The 19,524-nt window shown below is 50.7% G+C and overlaps 9 protein-coding genes across 9 annotated transcripts; 2 read left to right on the top strand and 7 right to left on the bottom strand.

Annotated features, from left to right (window-relative positions):
- Positions 1 to 502: 502 nt before the first annotated feature.
- Positions 503 to 1,408, bottom strand: N7481_003345 (uncharacterized protein; the record flags this gene model as incomplete). Its single annotated transcript, XM_057262564.1, has 2 exons — positions 503 to 568; positions 656 to 1,408. 2 exons carry the CDS (start codon positions 1,406 to 1,408, stop codon positions 503 to 505), a joined length of 819 nt encoding a protein of 272 aa, XP_057124225.1.
- A 682-nt stretch (positions 1,409 to 2,090) lies between these two features.
- On the bottom strand, positions 2,091 to 3,235 carry N7481_003344 (lysophosphatidic acid acyltransferase LOA1; the record flags this gene model as incomplete). The annotated part of the gene is made up of 3 exons (XM_057262563.1): positions 2,091 to 2,820; positions 2,901 to 3,138; positions 3,205 to 3,235. 3 exons carry the CDS (start codon positions 3,233 to 3,235, stop codon positions 2,091 to 2,093), a joined length of 999 nt encoding a protein of 332 aa, XP_057124224.1.
- A 443-nt stretch (positions 3,236 to 3,678) lies between these two features.
- Positions 3,679 to 5,473, bottom strand: N7481_003343 (putative MFS transporter; the record flags this gene model as incomplete). Its single annotated transcript, XM_057262562.1, has 3 exons — positions 3,679 to 4,723; positions 4,792 to 5,038; positions 5,113 to 5,473. 3 exons carry the CDS (start codon positions 5,471 to 5,473, stop codon positions 3,679 to 3,681), a joined length of 1,653 nt encoding a protein of 550 aa, XP_057124223.1.
- Positions 5,474 to 8,062: 2,589 nt separating this feature from the next.
- Positions 8,063 to 10,793, bottom strand: N7481_003342 (uncharacterized protein; the record flags this gene model as incomplete). The annotated part of the gene is made up of 5 exons (XM_057262561.1): positions 8,063 to 9,518; positions 9,568 to 9,786; positions 9,851 to 10,572; positions 10,626 to 10,730; positions 10,785 to 10,793. 5 exons carry the CDS (start codon positions 10,791 to 10,793, stop codon positions 8,063 to 8,065), a joined length of 2,511 nt encoding a protein of 836 aa, XP_057124222.1.
- Positions 10,794 to 11,199: 406 nt separating this feature from the next.
- nctA (negative cofactor 2 transcription regulator complex subunit BUR6) lies at positions 11,200 to 12,061 on the bottom strand (the record flags this gene model as incomplete). The annotated part of the gene is made up of 2 exons (XM_057262560.1): positions 11,200 to 11,459; positions 11,584 to 12,061. 2 exons carry the CDS (start codon positions 12,059 to 12,061, stop codon positions 11,200 to 11,202), a joined length of 738 nt encoding a protein of 245 aa, XP_057124221.1.
- An 810-nt stretch (positions 12,062 to 12,871) lies between these two features.
- Positions 12,872 to 15,906, top strand: N7481_003340 (RING finger protein; the record flags this gene model as incomplete). The annotated part of the gene is made up of 5 exons (XM_057262559.1): positions 12,872 to 13,124; positions 13,198 to 13,595; positions 13,651 to 13,888; positions 13,942 to 14,798; positions 14,941 to 15,906. The coding sequence occupies 5 exons, from the start codon at positions 12,872 to 12,874 to the stop codon at positions 15,904 to 15,906; spliced, it is 2,712 nt and encodes a 903-aa protein (XP_057124220.1).
- Positions 15,907 to 16,620: 714 nt separating this feature from the next.
- Positions 16,621 to 17,007, bottom strand: N7481_003339 (uncharacterized protein; the record flags this gene model as incomplete). Its single annotated transcript, XM_057262558.1, has 1 exon — positions 16,621 to 17,007. One exon carries the CDS (start codon positions 17,005 to 17,007, stop codon positions 16,621 to 16,623), a length of 387 nt encoding a protein of 128 aa, XP_057124219.1.
- Positions 17,008 to 17,648: 641 nt separating this feature from the next.
- Positions 17,649 to 17,906, top strand: N7481_003338 (uncharacterized protein; the record flags this gene model as incomplete). Its single annotated transcript, XM_057262557.1, has 2 exons — positions 17,649 to 17,777; positions 17,802 to 17,906. 2 exons carry the CDS (start codon positions 17,649 to 17,651, stop codon positions 17,904 to 17,906), a joined length of 234 nt encoding a protein of 77 aa, XP_057124218.1.
- Positions 17,907 to 18,064: 158 nt separating this feature from the next.
- Positions 18,065 to 19,078, bottom strand: N7481_003337 (uncharacterized protein; the record flags this gene model as incomplete). Its single annotated transcript, XM_057262556.1, has 1 exon — positions 18,065 to 19,078. The coding sequence occupies one exon, from the start codon at positions 19,076 to 19,078 to the stop codon at positions 18,065 to 18,067; it is 1,014 nt and encodes a 337-aa protein (XP_057124217.1).
- Positions 19,079 to 19,524: the final 446 nt, after the last annotated feature.

Here is a 19,524-nt window from a genome sequence, read left to right as displayed (position 1 = left end):
CAAACTTGCTGGTGGTCACGGAAGTTTGAAGTGCTTACAGTACTAGTTTATATACTTGGACTCGGAATTACTAGTTGACCAGGGATTACCAAGCAGCCCGAAAGTTGAGAAGACCCCGGGGACATTCTACCCACACGGCTAGATAGAAAGCCCGGGCTGCCCACTAGGGACTGGTACCATAATTACCCAATTAGGAGGGAGAGACGAGGAAATAACCTTAATCTAAAGAGACCATAAAGCACCAGCCGAGAAGAAATCGCCAATCACTTTGAAATAAAAGTATCTCTTACCTACTAGTAAGTTTTTGAAAAAAGGATATAAAATAAATCTGATAAACCAAACAAGTTCACACCGAAGAAATAACAAGTAGAAAGCAAAGAATATAAATCCCAACGTAATAGAGCCCTCAGTCCCAAAATCAACTCAAACCACGCCAACTTGGAACAGCTGAAAGTTGATACTAGTAATACTACTTAAGCCACCTCACATATAACCATCGAGTTTAGAAGTCCTCATTAGGAGAAAAGCAGCAAGTATAACAGCCCTCAGACTGGAGAACCGCCGAGCCCTGAAAAGAGAAATCAATTAGCAAGCCATCCATTTGACTTCGCACAACCCGATCAAATAAGCAGGGAAACATGGATAAAATACTCACATAAGGCGGACCACACTGTGCCTCCTCAGCCGAAGCAAAGCACTGACCAAGACAGAAAGAACTGCCCTTATCAGCGCCAAACTTATCATGCACCTGCACCGGCGCAACATTGGTACCCGGAGCCAGAGGGGCAACTGGAGCGATATCACTCTGCTCGCCAGCATTAGGGTTAGTCATCTGCTCAAACCTCGATTCCGACTCCCACTCCGAATCTTTCGGGGCCGCATTCAATGGCTCCGGAGCCTGAGCGGAAGGAGGAACGCCCATACCACCGGCCGGAACACCGATATGTCCATCCGGAGCAACGGCGGGTCCGTGACCAGCTGACATGGGACTCGCAGGGGGGTAAGGAGCTTGGTGCAGGTGTAGAGCGTGGCTGGGGCGGTGGGTTGGCGTGGTGCTTGCCACGTAGTAGTGATCGGAAGAGGGAGTGCCGTCGTGGTGGCCATGGGCGTAGCCGTAGCTGGGACTGTAGCTGGGAGCCGCAGAGCTCGAAGGGTCAAACATGCCTGAAGCGTAAGGGAAGCTTGAGGCTATCGGTTGGATGGATGGTTTGGCCATGGGCATCATGGTGGATGGGGTTGCTGTGGGCGGGGAGGTTGCTGGGTGCTGGTTTATGTTGTTGTTGTCGTCGATTTTGTGCCATTCGCCTGATTCTTCGAGACCGTAGGCGTGTGCAACTTGTGGCACGAAGGATTTCACGAATTGGGCGCTTGTTCCTGCTGCTAGCAGGGTGAGGATGGTGATGTGCATTTTGGCGGGTTGGCGTTGGACCTGGGGTGTTCGTGGTGGTTGGCGTAGATGGCGTTGGGTTGTCGAGGGAAGGGCGAGGAGAAGGTGTGAGGATTTGGCATGTTTAACATAGCAATTCTTTTCCTTCTCTCTCAAGGGGTTAGTTCTTGTTTTGGTGGTGTGGTTGCATTTTGGGCCGCGTTGGAATGTGAACTTCACTTGTATTGTTGCCCTCGAACTTTGTACGTCGATTAGCAGCTTCATACATATTTGGGTGTATTCGTGTGCAATGAATGGCTTGGATTGAAATTAAACGCGATATATCGGTATCTGTGGGCTTTAGTCAAATTTTGGCTTGAAAATCGAGGTAGATGTCGCGATTGCTACTTAGGGCTCGGGTATGCTCACATTGAAGCGGAGACGCGGCGAATTCCCCCTACATGCCTCGCAGGCAAAACAAGCTCAGCCCGAGAGAGCTAGTCTATTCTTATACGTACGCTTATGGATTGTCGGCACCCTCATTGCTCATGGGACCAGAGAAACCGGAAGCGAAATAATAGAATAAGGATGAATGCACGAATCGAGTCAAAATAGTAGAAAATGCATCAGATCCATACATCGTTTAGACCAAATCTATAGAATAAAATCAAATTACAAGAAAGAAAGGAGACTGAGTCCAAGCTCACGCTCAAGCTCAAGCCCATCACCAACTCTTCCTCGTCTTACTCCACATCCTCACAAAATCAATCTTCTCCTTAACCCCCAAACCCACACGCTTGACCCGTCCCAGTCTCGCCAAAGCCTCCCCAACCTGATCTAACAACGCCCCATCCGCCCCACTAGCCTCCCCATCAACCTGATCCAGCGTATCAAGATAATTAGTCTCAAAAGTCGACTTACGCGTCGATCTCGCAGGCGGAAGATCGATCGCACTCGCCCCACGCTGCACCGCTTCCGCAATACGAACACGAATACAGTGCGTCGGTTTGCTTAGAAGTGTCCAAATGAAACTGACATAACTTCCAGGAAGCGGGGTCACGACGTCGACAGGCGTGTAGCGCAGGCTGACGGGGAAGATCTTGGTTTTCGACGGTACGCCGAGGAGAGACTGGCTTAGGGGCAGAATGCCGCGGCTGTTGGTTGTTGTGCATTCGGGGAAAATCACGATGGGCCGGTTGGGGTGTTTTGAGACCAGGGATGAGACGTCCACAAGAGTTGTGCCGGGTGCCGGGCTGATCGAGGGTGGTGCGAAGGCGCGGAGGATGGCTTGTAAAAGGGAGATGCGCTCTACTTGTTTTGTGTTTGGGTAGGAGGCTGTGAAGATTGGGTCGAAGATTGCGGCGAGGTAGACTGCGTCAATGGGTGATGTGAAGGATGAGGCGATCACTGAGCCGGGTTGTGGGAGGCGGGCTTGTTGGTGTTTGGAGAGGGAGCTAAGAAGAAAAATCTCGAGGTTAGCTAGGTCCAACTTGCAGTTATGCGCATATTAGGAGTAAGAGGAAGATGGACGAACCCTTTTCGCACTCCGTCCACTTGCAGGTCAATCCACCATATACTCGGCACGCCGAGGATGCACCACAGTGCGGCCTTTTTGCCCAGTGACCCAATTGGCAGCCATTGTAGGATGACGAAGTAGGCAACAGTGACAAATATGAACAGCGGCAACCTGAAGCAAAAGAGGAAGACGCGGAGTGGGGTCTGCAGACCGAGAGGCTCTGAGGGGATGGGGAGAAAAGGCGCAATGCCGGAGCCTGTTCTTTTGTCAGAGGGGGGTGAACCTAGCAAGAGAGGTGAGATGGATCGGGACAGGGACTAACCTCGATCTCGGAACTGCGAGAACTTCTCCATCTTGTTTGCAAACAAACAGAGAGGGTGGGGGTGATCACTGCCGGTGGTCAATCAAGCTGATCGTAGAAGATAAATGGTGAGGTTCACAAGGAAGTTCCCCGGCCTTCACATGCGAATATCACGTGAGTGCTGTCATGATGCAGGTTCAGCCTAAATAAGAAAGCTGACTAATGCGGTGATCAGCTTAGGGCGAACCAGACGGGGTCGATCCGTGGATTTATGCTACCCTAAATGAGATGTAGAATGGAATGGATGTTGGCTACTGCTAGTCGTAGAAATACTACTACCTAGTACTAGTTACTACTAGCAGGGCACATCATGAAAGAATGCAATTTGAAATATATTTAGAACCGGAACTCCCTTGGTGCAAGTCTATGATAGACATATAAATATATAGTATAGGTACTGTACAGGCTGTAGAGGGTATCCATCTAATCTATTCCCTACTCCTCATCTTCAAAGTCCCCAACAACAAAGTCCTCCCGGGGCGTCAGAGGAAGACGGAAGACCCAAATAGCCGCAGCCACCATGCAGAACAACGAACTAGTGACCATCCACGCGAGTCCGATCCAGAACCCTCCAAGGCGTAACCCGAGTTGGAACACCGCTGTAATAGTCAAGCTGGCGACCACATTGCCAACAGACTGCAGGATTTCAATCACCGTGTACAGTCGAGCGGTCTGGTCCCGGTCGACGAGCGTGGTGATAATTGATCGCGTGAGGAAGACGAAGCCAGAGCCCGAGGCCTGGAGCATCATACTCGGGATCAAGGTGCCGATGGCGGGAGAAAGTCCGATACCCAATGTGCCCAGGGTGAAGCAGAGAATACTAGCCCGTGCTAGGGAGAGGTCCTTCTGTGTGGATGAGTGTCGGCTGTTGAGGTAGTGTTTCTTCAGATATGGGAGGCCCCAGAGGAAGACTGGGATAGTGACTGTGGGTCGGAATGCGACGAGGAGATTGGATTCCGCTAATGACCAATGGTAGCGGGTGGAGATATATTGGGTAAGGAACCAGGAGGAGCCGCGACTGAGACGGTAGATTAGAAAGACCGATAGGAGAAGGAGTACTGGTTTATGGTTGAGGATAAAGAGATATGGCCGGACGTAGAAGCGAATGTTTGTCCGGCATTTTTCCCACCAGGATCGGACCCGCGAGGTTGTTTTCGGATAGCTCCATGACATGTGCGCGTCCATTGATGGACGGGTGTTCATTTCGCTATCTGTGTCATTGGGGTTAGTGTAGTGTTGTTTGGGCTCAGTCTCGTCGTCGTCGAATTCCGAGAGCTCCACGTGGACGGGCTCATCCTTGGCAGTGAAGGTATGTTTCGTTTCGGGGAGGAGAAAGGTCAATAATAATCCAAGGAAGATGATGATAAAGCCAATGAAGAGCGGGATCCAAGGATTCAACGCCATGAGCCATGAACTAGCGGCCGTGGAGACGAAATCTGCGCCCATCGAGACAATGCCGAATTGGAAGAACATGGCGGCTCTATTGTAGGGTTATTTTTATTAGCATTGCGACTGTTATACACCCCATCTACCCAGGACAATGCATACCTCTCCGATTCAGTGGTCACATCCGCCATCATAGTCCAAATGATAGCAAAAGCAACAACGGGACCACCTCCAATCAGCCACGCCAAAGAGGACAACCAGATCGCCCGCAAGGGGAAGATATCCGAGAACCACATCACAGTCACGGTAATGATGGAATTAATCGCGAAGCCCGGAAGACCCAAGGCCAGGGTAGATTTGCGCCCGCGCCGGTCCGCCAGCAGACCGTAAGGAAAGGCCATGGCCGCGCCTGAAGATCAATGCAATGCTCACGTCAGATGCATCCGGACAAGGAATATGGAATAAGCACAAGGGAACACATACTCAACAGGCCATCGAAAAACATATGGTAACCCTTCACAGCGGCCAACTCCGACTGAACTTCCGGCAATTTGCACTGGTCCTCGGGGATGTATCCATTGGCGCCAATTTTGGAGGGATCGACAACGGCGAAATACTGTCGACAAGCGATGGATTCCAGAATGCGGACCATCGGGCCCTCCAGGAACGCGAAGCCGATGTCCACAGCTAGGATCATCAGGAAGAGGATCAGCTTCAGCCGGAAGCCAATCTTCTTCGCGGCAGCAGCGGAGTCCGCATTGTTCTGGTGGTGGGGGGGACTTTGGTTCGGCAGGGGTGTTGGTGGTGGTGCCGTCGGAGGTGCTTTCGGGGAGGAATGGGGCATCTTCGCGGGAGGAGCGGGAGTATTCAGGGGCGGAGGCCATGGTGGCCGGGCATGCCGTGGGGGGTAATTATAAGATCTATAGTTATAAGGAGGGGAATAGTGAGTGTCCCAATGATCCAAGGTTTGAGGTTAAAATTAGGAGAAAGGAGAAGAAGACATGGTGTCTGGAGTAAAGTAAAGTAAGAGGAGTAAGGTCAAGTTGTCCAGTTGCGCGCCAATCGTCGCAAGCGGAACCGTCACGCAGTCTTGGCGGGTCGCCCCACTGGGAGATCGTAGGGCAGAACAGTAGTAGAACATAGAGTATAGTATACCAAGCCTTGTTGGAAGATAAGTTCTACTATAATTATTTCTCAGTCATTATTCCACGAAAACTCCTATGATACTGTTCAAAAATACACCTAGACATTTGTAAATGGACTACGGAATGCCTGCGCGGCCGCGCGGGTAATCATTTATACTCCAAGTCCTTTTATTGTATAGAGTTATACTACTAGTACTACCCCAAAGATCCTTATCCATCGTGCGCATCAATTATTGGCCTTGATAAATTCTTCCAACCCTCTCTTACCCTTTTCCCCATTGACTTCATTGAGCCCAACAATTGGCGCATGCGGCCAAGATCTTATGACTGTGAATACTATGGCTTATTGTGGCCTACCAGGGATTCTGCCAAACTGTAATGTTCCCCCAGCAGAATAATATCGATCTGTATGCCACCGCATAGCTCACATCTATTACAACCCTTAGATGTGGGCTGTTTCGCGGTGTTAAAGCGATCATATAGTGCGTTAGTGGACCAACAGACACGATGTGGGATAAATCATATCGACAAGCTTGATTTCCTTACCGCGTATCCAGACGCACGTATCGAGGCGTTTAAGACTACTACTATTCAACATGCTTTAAAGCGACCGGAATAGTACCAATCGACGCAGAACCAGTGTTATCGAAGTTAAATATTCAGCTTCGTACGCCTACACCAATACCTTCAAGACCATTAAGCCCATCAAGTGTTTACTGCCCTGAAACACCAGCAAATTATAAGCAGCTTGTTAAGCATAAAGCCTCCACTAAGCGTATATTTCGCTTTTAATCATCAGCATCTACAAGCCCTATTCGGCAAGAAAAAGACCAGATTAAACAGGTCTACAAGGCATGTGAACTTGCGTTAAAAGACAACATTTTATTACGTGAGGAAGACAAGGGTCTACGCTGGTGGCTGACGTAAGCGGCACAAACAAAACGAAGCAAAAACTCCTTTGGCCTTTCAACCCGAACACTTCCGATACAGGGGTTGTCAGATCTCACTAAGAAAGTCTGAGATGAAGGGCGGAGGGGCGCTCAGATTGCAGGATCCCAAGCCCTGCGTGCGCGTTGATCGAAGGTGGGGGCGTGGGACGCGGGCTTGTTGTGCCTACTCGTATGGAGCGCCGTACTATTGATATCCCGCCTCCTCAAGCAAGCTTCCCTGTGCTTATACCACTGCTGATAGCTCCGAAAGAACCTTGTACAGAATTACCAAGCAGAACTGCCACGCAATTTTGGCGGATCGCCCAATCGGGGGATTGTAGGGCAGGCAGAACGGTACCTTAGATACCTGGGTACATTTATGGGGTTTTAATGTAACTTGATTCATACTAGTAGTAAAATTTGTTGATGGAGCCAAATGGAAAATTAGTTGGACTCATCCGTATCATGTTCCACATATATTCCAGAGAGGCCTGCTTTTTGGCGAATCTTTTCCGCCACTTCGATACCCTCACCAATGAACTTATACGGATGCCGCATAAAATCGATTTCAGCTAACTTCTTCGCCACTGATGATTCCTCATTTTCTTGCGTAAGTGTTGCAGTGAGTGTTTCTCCGCGTTATGAGGTACTTGATCGGGTAGACTGAGTACTCGTAGTGGAAGTGCTTAACAGAAAAATAGAAGGGGGCTTGTGGAGGGGGAGGGGACTTAGAGAGGATCATACTAGTACTACCTAACTACTAGTAGGAACTAAGTTCGAGGGGGGGGGGGATTTGTAAAGCAAACCTTGGAAAGTAGTTCTACTAGGTAGTACTACTGACCTTGGAACACATCATGATGTCACGAGCAAGATATACTATCGGGGAGCAGTTCTAGTAGCCTTGAAAGATCCGAGTCGGCAAACTGATCTTCTACTATTAGTATGTTGGATGAATAGTTACTACAATGAATACTAATCCATGTTGTAAGAGATACCGTAGTATAACTACGATAATTTGGAAGATATTTTCTGAATATGGGGTATCCTATATCGAACTACTACTAGTATTTTAAAGTGCAGTTCAAATCATGGTGACGGAAAACTTTGGATTGAACATAGCGAGTGGCGAAGAAACTATTGCCCTCGGTGAAGCTATTCACACAATACAATTATCAGTTTCTAAATTTGCATAGGGAACACTAGTATTAGTACCAAAATTTGGGGACTTTGAATCACTGGGTCGATTGGTGTGCACTGTTTTGCTCTAAAGTAACAAGTACTTTTCTATTTCCCTCTGCCTACAAGGCATTTGACTATACACAATAGATACATCGAAACTATACAAAGACAGTAGATACACTATTGGTATCCCGCCTCCTCAAACAGACTTCCCCGCGCTTGTACCACCGCCGACAGCTCCAGGAGAAACTCGTACAGAATGACCACGTTAGTCAGAACGTGGCCCAGAGTCGCACCCGGGGAGTCAGTTTCCTCCGCGTTCGCTGTCGCCTCACCACTAGCTTCATCACTGGCCCCGACGGGTTCCGCGTCCGTTGGGGTTGACCCCGTCGCTGTCACTGCAGGGGGAAATGGCGTGGCAAGGCGTCGACGCAGGGCCTCAGCCGTCACTGTTCGTGACGTTGAAGATCCACGAGACTCATCTGGGCGTGCAACGGACTCTCCCCGCATAGCCATAGCACTAGGATTCATAGCGGGAGAGCCAATATTGTTAGGGGAACGACCCCGAGACCCAGGCAACGAAGATTCAGGCGATCCCGGGAACGACGGGCGCGAGCGATCCACTGACCCCGGGACCGGTGGTTCAGAGGCCTCGCGAGAACGAACAGGCGTAGGCGTCTGGGGGCGGTCACCTTGGTGGAGGAGTTCTCTTCTAGCAGCGACAAGGACGTCGAAATCGGGCAGATCTTTCTGCCACTGGCGCACCTGTTCGACGAGCTTTTGCAGTGCGAGGGTCAACGTGGGCGCTGCGGTTTCGGGCCATGTTGGGACCTGGTATGCTTGGCGAACTTGATCAATTGTGTCGGAAGACTCTGATGAGGGTTTGTCGTAGCATGCCGGGTCGACCAGCACCCAGCCATCCAAGGCGAATAAGTGTGAAGATGCCAAACTCATAAACACTCCAGTCAGTGCAAGATTGACGATCACGCTATTTGTGAAAAATGTATCTAGGCATGTGAGTAGACCCTGCACGATCGGGTCATCCTGTTGAAGTTGTTGCGGAAGTGGGACCACTTTCTCGGCCTCCTCATCAGATACAGGGAGACAAAGCCGCGATTCGAGGACCCAGGTGGCATCGGCCACGTAGTTATCGTAGGACTCGTTCAAGGACGATTCCGTGAAAATCGAAGTAGCGAGACCAAGAAGATGCTCCAGCTCTGCATTAAAAGCACCGATCGACCGTTGCCGCGCTGGTTGGCTGGGGATAGTGTGGATAAGAGATCGTGCGAATGGGTGGTGGCGTTGGAGGACAACATTTAACAGGCGCAGGGTGGCGAGCACAGTTTGACGATTGGCAGATTGCAAGCCAAGCAACGCCAAATCACGCAAGTTAAATAGAGAGGGGGAGGGCTGAGCCGCCTCAGACGACAATGCGGCCAGCACATTGATCGATTTCCGACGGCTGGCCGACATATCCATCTGTTGTTCGGGTGGCGGGGAAGAAGCCAGCAAGAAATGCAAGATTCGGTGAACCAGCTCGCCCTGTTCAACCGAGTCGAGAATCCGGCAGAGATAAGTTAAAACTGCAGCTGTCGAGCCGCCAGCCACATCGGATGACTCCAGTAACGAAGGGTATCTGGGGTTGTTAGCAACGATCGATGAGGCTTGAAAAGGGGAAAATTCACAATAATTGTTCAAGGAATAGGACCTGGAAGTGATCCAAAAGAGTGTCGTTGACTTCAGCGGACTTGCAATGGTCGATGGTATCCTGCCAGAAGAGCAGATATGACATGAATGTGTCCATTGCTTCGCTCAATGTGGGCTGGAGGGCAGTCTCCTCCTTCGCATGGTCGGAGAGGGCGACCACCCGAGGCACATCGTCGTCGGTTGGGATGTATTCGAGGCTGGAGGAAATTAGTTCCAGTCGTGGCTTTCAATGTTTTCATTCGTTTAATGAACTGTACTCACCTTCCCAACTGACTGTAGAGTGCACCTAAGCCAATAGCCATCAAAGTCGCCAAATCACTTTCAATCAACCATCTCTCGAGGCTCTTGGAGCGAGATGCAGTTTCGATAATATATAAAAGTCCCGTCCGCGCAAAGTCACCGGCGCTCTTGTCACTGTGGACATAGTCGACCAGCATGTAGAAGAGAGGGAATTCATCCTTACGCGTCGCACCCGCAAACTCCGCACCACTTGGTCCTGTTGACTCCGTATCTGAGCGGACCGGGGTAACGCGTGGCCGGAACCATGTTGATAAGGTCTCGGGCTGCAGGCGAATGTTGTTGGCGATGCCGAAGAGGAGTTCCACTAGAAGTGTCTCAGTTTTGTCGGATGTTTTATCTGCCTGACGGACAAGGTCGACCAAGGCGCGAGAAAATGCCGTCGAGATGCTTTCCTTTGGTCTTCCCCTTCCCCTTTCGCTCTCCTCTTCTGTCTTCAGCACCCCGGCGTGAATTATGTGGTTGAAGAAGATCGCGGCGGATCGGACCAGGTCATCGTCGTGATAGGCGAGCGAGATGAGAGCGACTGTCACGAAGATGCGTGAGCTAGCGGCGGTCTCGACGCAGTTGTGTGGTGAGGGACCGCGAGACTCGTCGGTCAGGAGGAAGTTGAGGCGTTCGAGATAGGTGCGCGCGAAAGCGATCGACTCTTCGACGGAGCGGGAGGAATTGGAGTTCCAGAAATGCTACATTCCCATTGTGTGAGTCAGGGCCGATCCGAGGACACGCGCAAACATACCTGAAGGGCATTGCAGTCGTGGATAAAGACGGAGTGTCGTTCAAGCTCCGACGGAGGCCAAGGCTTCTTGCCGGCGATAAGCCGAGCCCATTTGGATGAGAACCACTAGAGGAATGAGTATTGGCGGGTTTCAAGGCGGCACAGATCAAGGATACTCACACTGGACATATTTCTCCGGCATGATCCAACGGGGAATCTAGAACTTTGGAGATGAAGAGGGGAGAAGGCGATGAGGGAAGGCTGAGTGGAGCCGCGGTGGACACTCGGGGATCGTGGCTGATAAACAGTGACATTAGGGTACACTGTAGGTACACGGCCAGTACTCGGAACTACGGGAATACTAGGGCTAGTACTTCAAAGATAGTAAATATCATGTGTCCAATGGACAACTCGAAGTCTTCGCAGAACTATCGCCTGCCATGAAAATATTATTATTCACAGGGAAATGCGCTATCCAAAATGAAACCCCAGGACAATCCGAATCCACCCAACGCCGGTTCACAAGACAAAAAAAAAGAGAAATGCGCCTGTTCCCCCACCCATCTACCATCGTCAATCATTTCCATTGCCACTCCTAATCACTCTCCTCCTTCGGTTTGCGCGGGCCACGCTTCCGGCGACCTTCATTTTGATCGCTGCCTTCGCCATCTTCATGTTTGCGCCCAGCGGGTTGATCTGGTACTTTGGCGATAATATCGGCCAGGAAATCGAGGACCTCATCCTTGGCAACCGCGTGCTTGAGATGAGATGCGGTGACGCGCTTGGAATTGCGGTCTTTGGCTTCTTGGGCGGCCTTGGTGACCAAAGAGATCATGAAGAGCTCGAGTGCCTTGGCTATAGTGAGAGAAAAGGAAATTCAAGTTAGTTTGCGACAATTTAGAAAGAGATTGCAAGAATCTTGTGCTTGGCTGGACTGAGCTGAGCTGAACGGAGCTGCAAGGTTGAGAGGGGCACGTACAAACGGCGATCGGGGTGACCTGCGCGACTTTGCCGACATCCTCATCGGCTTGCATGATGCGCTTGATGCGGGCGACAGGGAACTTGGTCTTGACTTCGATGGGAGCAGCCGGAGGTGCATGCGGAGGTTCGTCCATCTCCATTGGTGGCGCGACAGCCATCACCGGGGGAGCTTCGGTGTAGAGCTGAGCTTCGGGAAGAGGCGCAGGCGCGTCGTCGTGTTGGAGTCGAGAGGAACGACGGGCCATATCGTCAAAGCCGGCTTGAAAAGGCGGCACGTACTGTTGGGGTACGCGACTGAGACCAGAGCTTGAGCCTGGACGTTGATAGGTGTTGAAGAAAGGCGACTCGTCGTAGGAGGCACGGTGAGTGAGGGGGGAACTAGACGCGTGCGGAGGAGGAATCGGATTCGGATTAGGATTGGAGGGGAATGGAGAAGAGAGGTCGGGGGATATAGGTCGATAATTATCCTCTGTCATGCTGGGGCTTAAATTAAGCAGAAGAGGTGAAGTTCATGGTAAAGGTAGACATGGAAGTGGAAGATGGAAGTGGAGGATGGGATAAATTGAAGACGGAAGGGAAGCAGAACAATCGCAGATTGGGCGATTGGCGGGCGGTCGCGGCTTTTTAAATTCGAAGCGCCCGCAAAAGGTGGAGCTCCTTTTTTTTTTTTTTTTTTTTTTAATAACTTTTTAGTTTGGCTTTTACTTTCACTTTTACTCTCTCCGTCATTTCTTGATTTCCCTGCCTACTACTCTTACACCTACACCCCTACACCCTACACTCTACACACTATTATTTCACCCCTTTGTTAACACTGTACAATGTAATTTTTTTTTTTCCTTTTTCTGTTTTCACATTCTATTTCCATTCCACTCCCTGTAAATCACCAGTCGATGACGAGAACAAAGCTCCGGAGGCAGCCAGAAGAAACCACGTTGATGGTATCGCTGTAAGCTGTTGTTGATGGCCAAAATTACTTGATCTAATCCGAGACTGCCACATACCATTCAGTTATTCAGTTATTCTATTCTATTATTTGTACAATATCATATCTAAATCTCCTTCTATCTCATCTATTTCCTCCATTTCCTCCATTCTATTTAGCCCTTCCACTCCGTACTGCCTACTCCGTACTGAGCCCTGTAGATCGGCCGAACCTTTCTCCGGCCAATTTCCATCAGCAGCTCCCCGACCCTCCAACTTTCTTCAAATCCCACCACTTCACCATCTTCCCACTTCCTGGCTACTCGGCTGCCTCTGTGCGCTTTCTCTTTCCCTCACCAGCAATGGCTGCGGCGGACCCGCCGGCTGGTCTCTTGGACATCGCCAGGTTCGTGCCACACTCCCCCGCGCATCTACATACACATGCGCATTCGCATGCGCATCCATATCTGCAACAAGAATATCCGGCTCTAACTGATCTCTACAGCACCCTCTCCCAGGATGAGATCCCTTTTAAGCTGCGATGCGCCATCTGCAACAAGCTGGCGGTGAACGCGTTTCGCCTACCTTGTTGTGACCAGTCTATATGCGAGGCCTGTACGCTGATCCTCCAAATCCAGCCCACCCACCATGCATGATAGCTGACCCTACTTCTTTTTTGCTTGCACAGGCCAAACATCACTCTCAGACACTTGCCCCGTATGCGCCCATGACCCCGTCTCTCCCGACCTCTGCAAGCCCAACAAAGCTCTGCGCACCACCTTGAAAGTGTTTTTGCGAACCGAAGAGAAAAAGCGCGAGAAGGAACGCCAGTCCGCCGCCGCTACCCCAACCCCAGCGGTAGAGACCCCGGCACCAAGCGAGCAGCCTCCCATCGAAGTCCCCGTCGAGAATAATGGGACTGCAGATATTGTGGCCCAGGTGCCAAATGCATCTCAACTCGACGGCGAGGTCGAGGCAGAAGCTGCTGCATCGGACCGCCCTCCGATCGAACATGCTCTCGCGGAAAGCAGAGAATCAAACCCGGTGGAAAACAATGTCACCGAGACTGCCCCACTGGCCTCTGAGGTATGATTTCATCGCCCTTCCTCTACTTTTAATCAGCAACTAACCCCACCTCCAGTCCGAGGCCATTGACCAACCCACCGAAATTACTCCGGTCGCCGACGAAGCCAAAAAGCTCGAAAACGGGGAAGATACGGCCGAGTCCGAATCTGTCCAACCCTCAGAGGGCCTATCTCAGCAACCAAACGGCAGCATGATGAATATGGGCCAAGGTGGCTTCCAAGGCATGGGTTGGAACGGGATGAACCCCTTCATGTCTAACATGTCGAACATGTTCAACTTTCAAAACCCAATGGGTACGTTTTTCTATTCACTCGTTCCCTCGCATCACCGTACTGACCTCTCCCAGGCATGCACATGTCAATGGACCCAATGACCGCAAATCAGGGGATGTTCGGAGACTACGGAATGAACATGGCTGGAATGGGCATGGGCATGGGGATGGGAATGAATTACAATGGGCAGGGCATGTATGGATCGTCAGGATGGGATGGCTCATGGCAGAATGGTCAAGATAATTACAATCCAAATGCTTTTGCAAATGGCGGTGGCCCTCATGGAGCATTTGGCGGGTCTAATATGTCTTACCCTTCTAACCCGGACTACCAGTCTGGCTACTCCAACCAAGGATACGGTCGTGGAGGATACCGAGGTGGGCGCGGTGGCTTCCAGGGACCTGCCCGCGGCGGAGGCTTTGCTTCTGGCCATGCAATTCACAACACAAATGCGGAATCAGAAATTGCGGTGACATCTAATGGAGCTGATAACGCTGATAACGCAGTTCTCAATGGAGACGGTCCTCATACCAACGGGAATAGCGGTCCTGATCCAGTATCCCAAGAAATCGCACATGAAGGCAAGCCAGAGCCTGTGTCGGATGAACAAGGAGCAGTAGGCCAACAACTACAAGGTATCCCCACCATTGAATCTCTGGATCAATCTATGCCAAATAGCAATTCCGGCTGGCAAGCCCCTGGGTATGGCCGTGGTGGGTTCCAAGGCCCTGCTGGTCGCGGCCGCGGTTACTGGGGTGGCCAAATGCCCATGAACGGCGGTTATCAACCTCCCATGCCACCCAAACCAGCCCCAGTCGTTGAAGGGGCACCGGCTGCCCCAAGAGGGATGCGTCAAGGCCTGCCTAATACTAGCATGCTTCGACAGCGGGCTTTTCATCAGGGCCGAGGGTCGGGGGGTAACAAGATGCCAGTATTGTCGCAAGGGTAAGTCGAGCGAAACAACCCTCTCCATTATACTTCCATACTAATATGCATCCCAGTGGGGATTCTGAAACCCCCCCCAAGACCACACACAACCGGGATCTCCCACCCAACCACAATCTCAAACACAGCAGCCTGGTTCAAAGTCTCGATCCCCATCTCAAGCCCGATCTTCCCGTGCTCGCTCACCCGCAGCTAACCCGGTCAACGACGACGAAATGAATTCCCGAGAGCCTGATTCAAAGCGCAATGACGATATACAAAACGGCCATGCTAACGGACATCGTTCCTCGGGTGGGCCAGACCGCGATATTGGAAGAGGTCGCCGAGATGAATATCGTCCACGACGATCCCACGGCCATCGCAGTCGCGCCAATAGCCGCGGTCGTAGTCGCAGCCACGGTCCAGGGAACAATGGCGACTCTCGCCATTCCAGCCGCCTCCCACCCGCCATCGACGACAAGCGGCTTAACAAGCTCAAGGAAACATCGGAGACACGCGATTCCCGTGACCTAGCCAGTCGAGTGAGCAGCCACCGTTCAAGCAAGGAGCGATCTTCTCGTCGTGATGAGGACCGCGAGAGAGAGAGAGACAAAGATAGCGACAAAGCCCGTCCTAGTCGTCGCCGTGACCGCGACCGCGACCGTGGTGACCGCCGAGACCGAGACCGAGATTCTGATAGAGACCGCCGACGAGACCGGGACCGGGAGTCTGAGAGAGATCGGCTCCACCAACGAGATCGCGATCGCAACGGACGAGATCGCGAACGAGACCGCAAAAGATCCCGCCGAGATCGATCCGAGTCCGCCAACGCAAGCGACCACTCCTCACGCCCGCAACCCCGACGACCCAAGCGTGAACCAAACAACGACCGCCCCCGAGCCCGTCCCTCCAAAGAAAGCTCCAAGGAAAAACCCAAGGAAGCCGAGAAAGATCCCTACACACTCGCTCGTGAAGCTGCCAATCGCGAACGCGTTTTGAGGGAACAACAGAATCGAGGCGCTAAGTCTGCGCCGAAGAGTGGTCGTCGGGATAGTCGACAGGAACGTGTTGTTGGTGGTCGTCGTCTGAACTACAAATATGAAGATGAGCTTTGATGGTTGTGTTTGACATCTTCGTTTCTTTTTCTTTTTCTCTCTTCTTTTAACATTTTCAAGCATCAAAAAAGTTTCGTGGGATGGCATGGGATGGACGGCGTCGGCATCTGATTTTCTTCTTTTTTTGCATTGCTGGTCGCTGGTCTGGATTGATTGATCTGTCTTCTTTTTTCTTACAAGGTCTGGGGAGTTTCCAGCGGGGCGAGGGCGAGGACGAGGACTATGGCGCGGAATACAAGGGGTTGCAGAGTTGGTTGTAGATAGTTGCTTGAGGGGAGGCATGTTACAAGGGCCTCGGTACATATTCAAAATTCAAATCACACATCCATTTGAAACAGGTCTAATCAACATCAATTTCCAGTTCAAGTTTGTTTCCAAGTTATTTTCTCTACGGCCAAAGCATCTCTTTCTTCCACCCTTCATCTCCGTCTCCCTTTTCAGCTCCCTCCCCATCCCCAACCCTAACATATCTAACCCGTTTATGCAACCGACTATCAACCCCCTGCCAAAACTCCACACTCTCCGGCTTCACAGCATAAACCCTCCACCCCTCGACCCCCAAATCCGAGTCCGGCTCCCTCTCCAAAACCCCCCCTCATCTCTCCCAACCTCCCCTCCAACTCACCCGCATCATTCAAAACAGCACTCTGCCTCGAAGCAACAGCACAAACCCTGGCCTCAACCGACCTCTCCAAATAATCCCTCTTACACTCCTCATCCGGCAGAGACACCGCAATCCCCCCTAACACGAATCTGCCTCGCCATACCAGGCCAATAAAAAGTCAATGCGCAGCGTGGATTGTTGGCTAGTTGTTGACCCTTTGGAGAATCGGCTTTTATGGCGAAATGCCAACCGCGTGAGTCGAGGTTTTTTAGAATTAGGACTCGTCCGTCGGGGTAGCCTGATGTGTCGACTGTGGAGAGGGTCATGGCGTGTGGTTCGCGGACGTCAGAGTCCAGAGCTTCTTGATACCATGTCTTGAAGGCGGATTGCGGGGTGCTGGGGAGGTTGGTTATGCTGAGCGGGTGGAAGGGTCCTTGGAGGACTTTTGTGGTGCGGAGGGTTGTGCGGAAGGGGGTTGATGCCAGTGGGTCTGCCATTTTACTTGCTTCCGGTGTTGGATTGAAGGAGTAGTAGTATTAATAGTAGTTTGAGGTGTGGGTGAGTACAGAATATAAGCAACTGCATTCAGGTTGTTGATATACTTGAGTCATCAACGGATTCCGAGATCGGCAGCCCCGCCTATACTAGTGCTGATACTAGTACTAGGCTAAAAACTGCTTGTAGTCAGTTGACTGGCTACTATTATAAACTTGAACTATTTACACTGTGACCTATGGATTTACTAACTAGTTAAAATAACGCCCTGGGAATATGTCACCGTTCAAGTTATTCAAGTTATACTTGAAGTCGGACGATTCTAAGTGGGCCTAGACTATCGACTACCCCAATTAGGAAGACAACTTGAACCTCGGGGTATCTGGGTACTGCCCCTCTTCCAACTTGAACACACATCTAAATTATGTATTCTCCGGGTCCATTTCTTCGGGTTATAGTATTCATATCTTCTCTTTTGATATTCGTCTATGGGTATTCCATCGCCATAGCAGTATATCTAGTAATACATACATCCACCTTTTGGTCGTTGAATTTCATCAAAGAAGAGTGCTCTCTTTGAGTCCGGAATGGGGACGACTTGATCGGATGAAAGACATACCGGAGGGGTTGATATAGTTCAATCATGTCCGACTCGAACGGGCTTCGCCGCGCCGCAGGTGATATTGCTCATACGTTAGACGGTGCGGGAATCCCAAGTATCCTGTGGGGATACGCGGCGTTAGGCCTAGTGGGACAAGTGAAGACATCCAATGTAAGTTCAAACCAAACCGTATAGCTTTACAATAGATACCTGAAACCTAATCCGTTGAAAAAGGACATTTATTTCGTTGTTCCAGACGAGCTGGTTCAAAAAGTTACAGACATTCTCATCGATAATTGATTCCATGTGGTCCCTTGAATCCGTTTGGAGCGCAAATAGAGAATCTGAGTACAATGATACATTAGAAATATAGGATTCGTTTCCTTTCACTCCTGAGATAAAGGCCCAGATATAGCTAAACAATTAAAAATAGCATGACACGAAGCTACAAACCTTTCTCAGTGCGGACTTTCTAGCCAGATGACCATGTGCAAAGCAGCTGCAAATGCTTCCAAGCCTGCATGGCTAACTCCCACAACCTGTGATTCTGATCCCGGAACTCTCCGTCTGGAATGCAGATCTGTGGACGAAATTGGCCCTTCCAGGATATCAGGTCGATTCCAAGTTGCCGGTACACGCTCCCAAACATTAGAAACTGTCGTCCCAGTCCAAAAGTCTACTGTGGCTTGCCAGTCCTGGGCAGCCAAATCTACCTTAACCAAAGGCCGGAAGTCAACATCTTTGAAAATCAAAATTACGCCATCTAGGCCGGCGTATTCCAAGGCATAGTTAACCGAGGGGGTAGTGTAGAAACCAGGTCCAAGTTCGTCGTCAAAAGTGTTTGAAGAGGTGAGGGGTATAAAGAATGCGCCTAGGCTAGCCACTGCCCGGCGGGATAAACCCTTAAAAAGAAGATTGCCGCCAAGTGAATTAATGAAATTATTCATCAAATCAACACAGTTACTGTGTGCGTTCTTCGTTCCTTTTAGTCTTGTCTTGACACAAGAAACGGTTGACGGAAAGGATTGCTGCCGCGCAAAGGGAAAGACGTCCAGAATACTCTTTTGAGTAGGAGTGGATGTGACATTGGAGGGTATAGAGCTGGCTTGAGTAACCGTAAAGTTGTGTTTTTGGACATTATCGCCACAGACTTTTGCCATGATGGTTGCCGGGATCTTTCCTTCTTCATACAGCATCTGGACAATCCAGCGACACGGAGCCCCCTGCGGTATGGAGCGGTACTCATCTGTGAGAATATAGGCAGGGTCTCCAATGAGCTCTGATAGCTCTTCTACCCCCGCAAGCCAAAAGAGGCTTGACACTGGGCCAATAAACAAGGTAAACCGCTCTATTCCTTCATAGAGGTACTCTGATATACTCTCGGGAATAACGCCGGGGAATTCTACCCCCGCAGCCCAAACTGGCTCATAATCCGTGGAGTAAAGATCCAGGATATCCCTTTCTCTGTCCATCTTCGAGGTATTTTGGTGAGTCCGAGTTGCGGGTGGGGTTGATGGAGAGCTGCTTTTCGTGGTAGAGTCACCTGTCAATGAAGGTGTGGTTTGGTCAAGTGAGACAGCTGGTAGGTGGGTCTCGGCTAGCGGTGGCGGTACAGGCAGAGGAATGCCGGTATGTACAACTGGACCAGGGGACAAGCCCCGTTGTCTCTTGGAACGACGTAGATTTTCCATACCTGGTGATTGGCGGTCTTAGGGTGATTGTAGGGCTAAGTGGGGCGAGTGGGGAAGTGAGGAAGCGGCGAGGTACTACTACATACTGCTGGATTAGATGACTACCTAACTGGGATATGATGTAGAATTGGATTATTGAATCTCCCTCGATCTTGATACACGCAGCACCGTCGGCTTACAGTGCCATCATTGTCTCGTGCCAGCCTTATTGTCCCAATCTACATCCA

Source organism: Penicillium waksmanii, assembly GCF_028829765.1.
Source record: "Penicillium waksmanii strain IBT 27052 chromosome Unknown utg000004l:1.0-5674109.0:1.0-5678898.0, whole genome shotgun sequence".
In the NCBI taxonomy this organism is placed as follows: Eukaryota; Fungi; Ascomycota; class Eurotiomycetes; order Eurotiales; family Aspergillaceae; genus Penicillium; species Penicillium waksmanii.
This window is presented reverse-complemented; position numbering and strand designations above follow the sequence as displayed.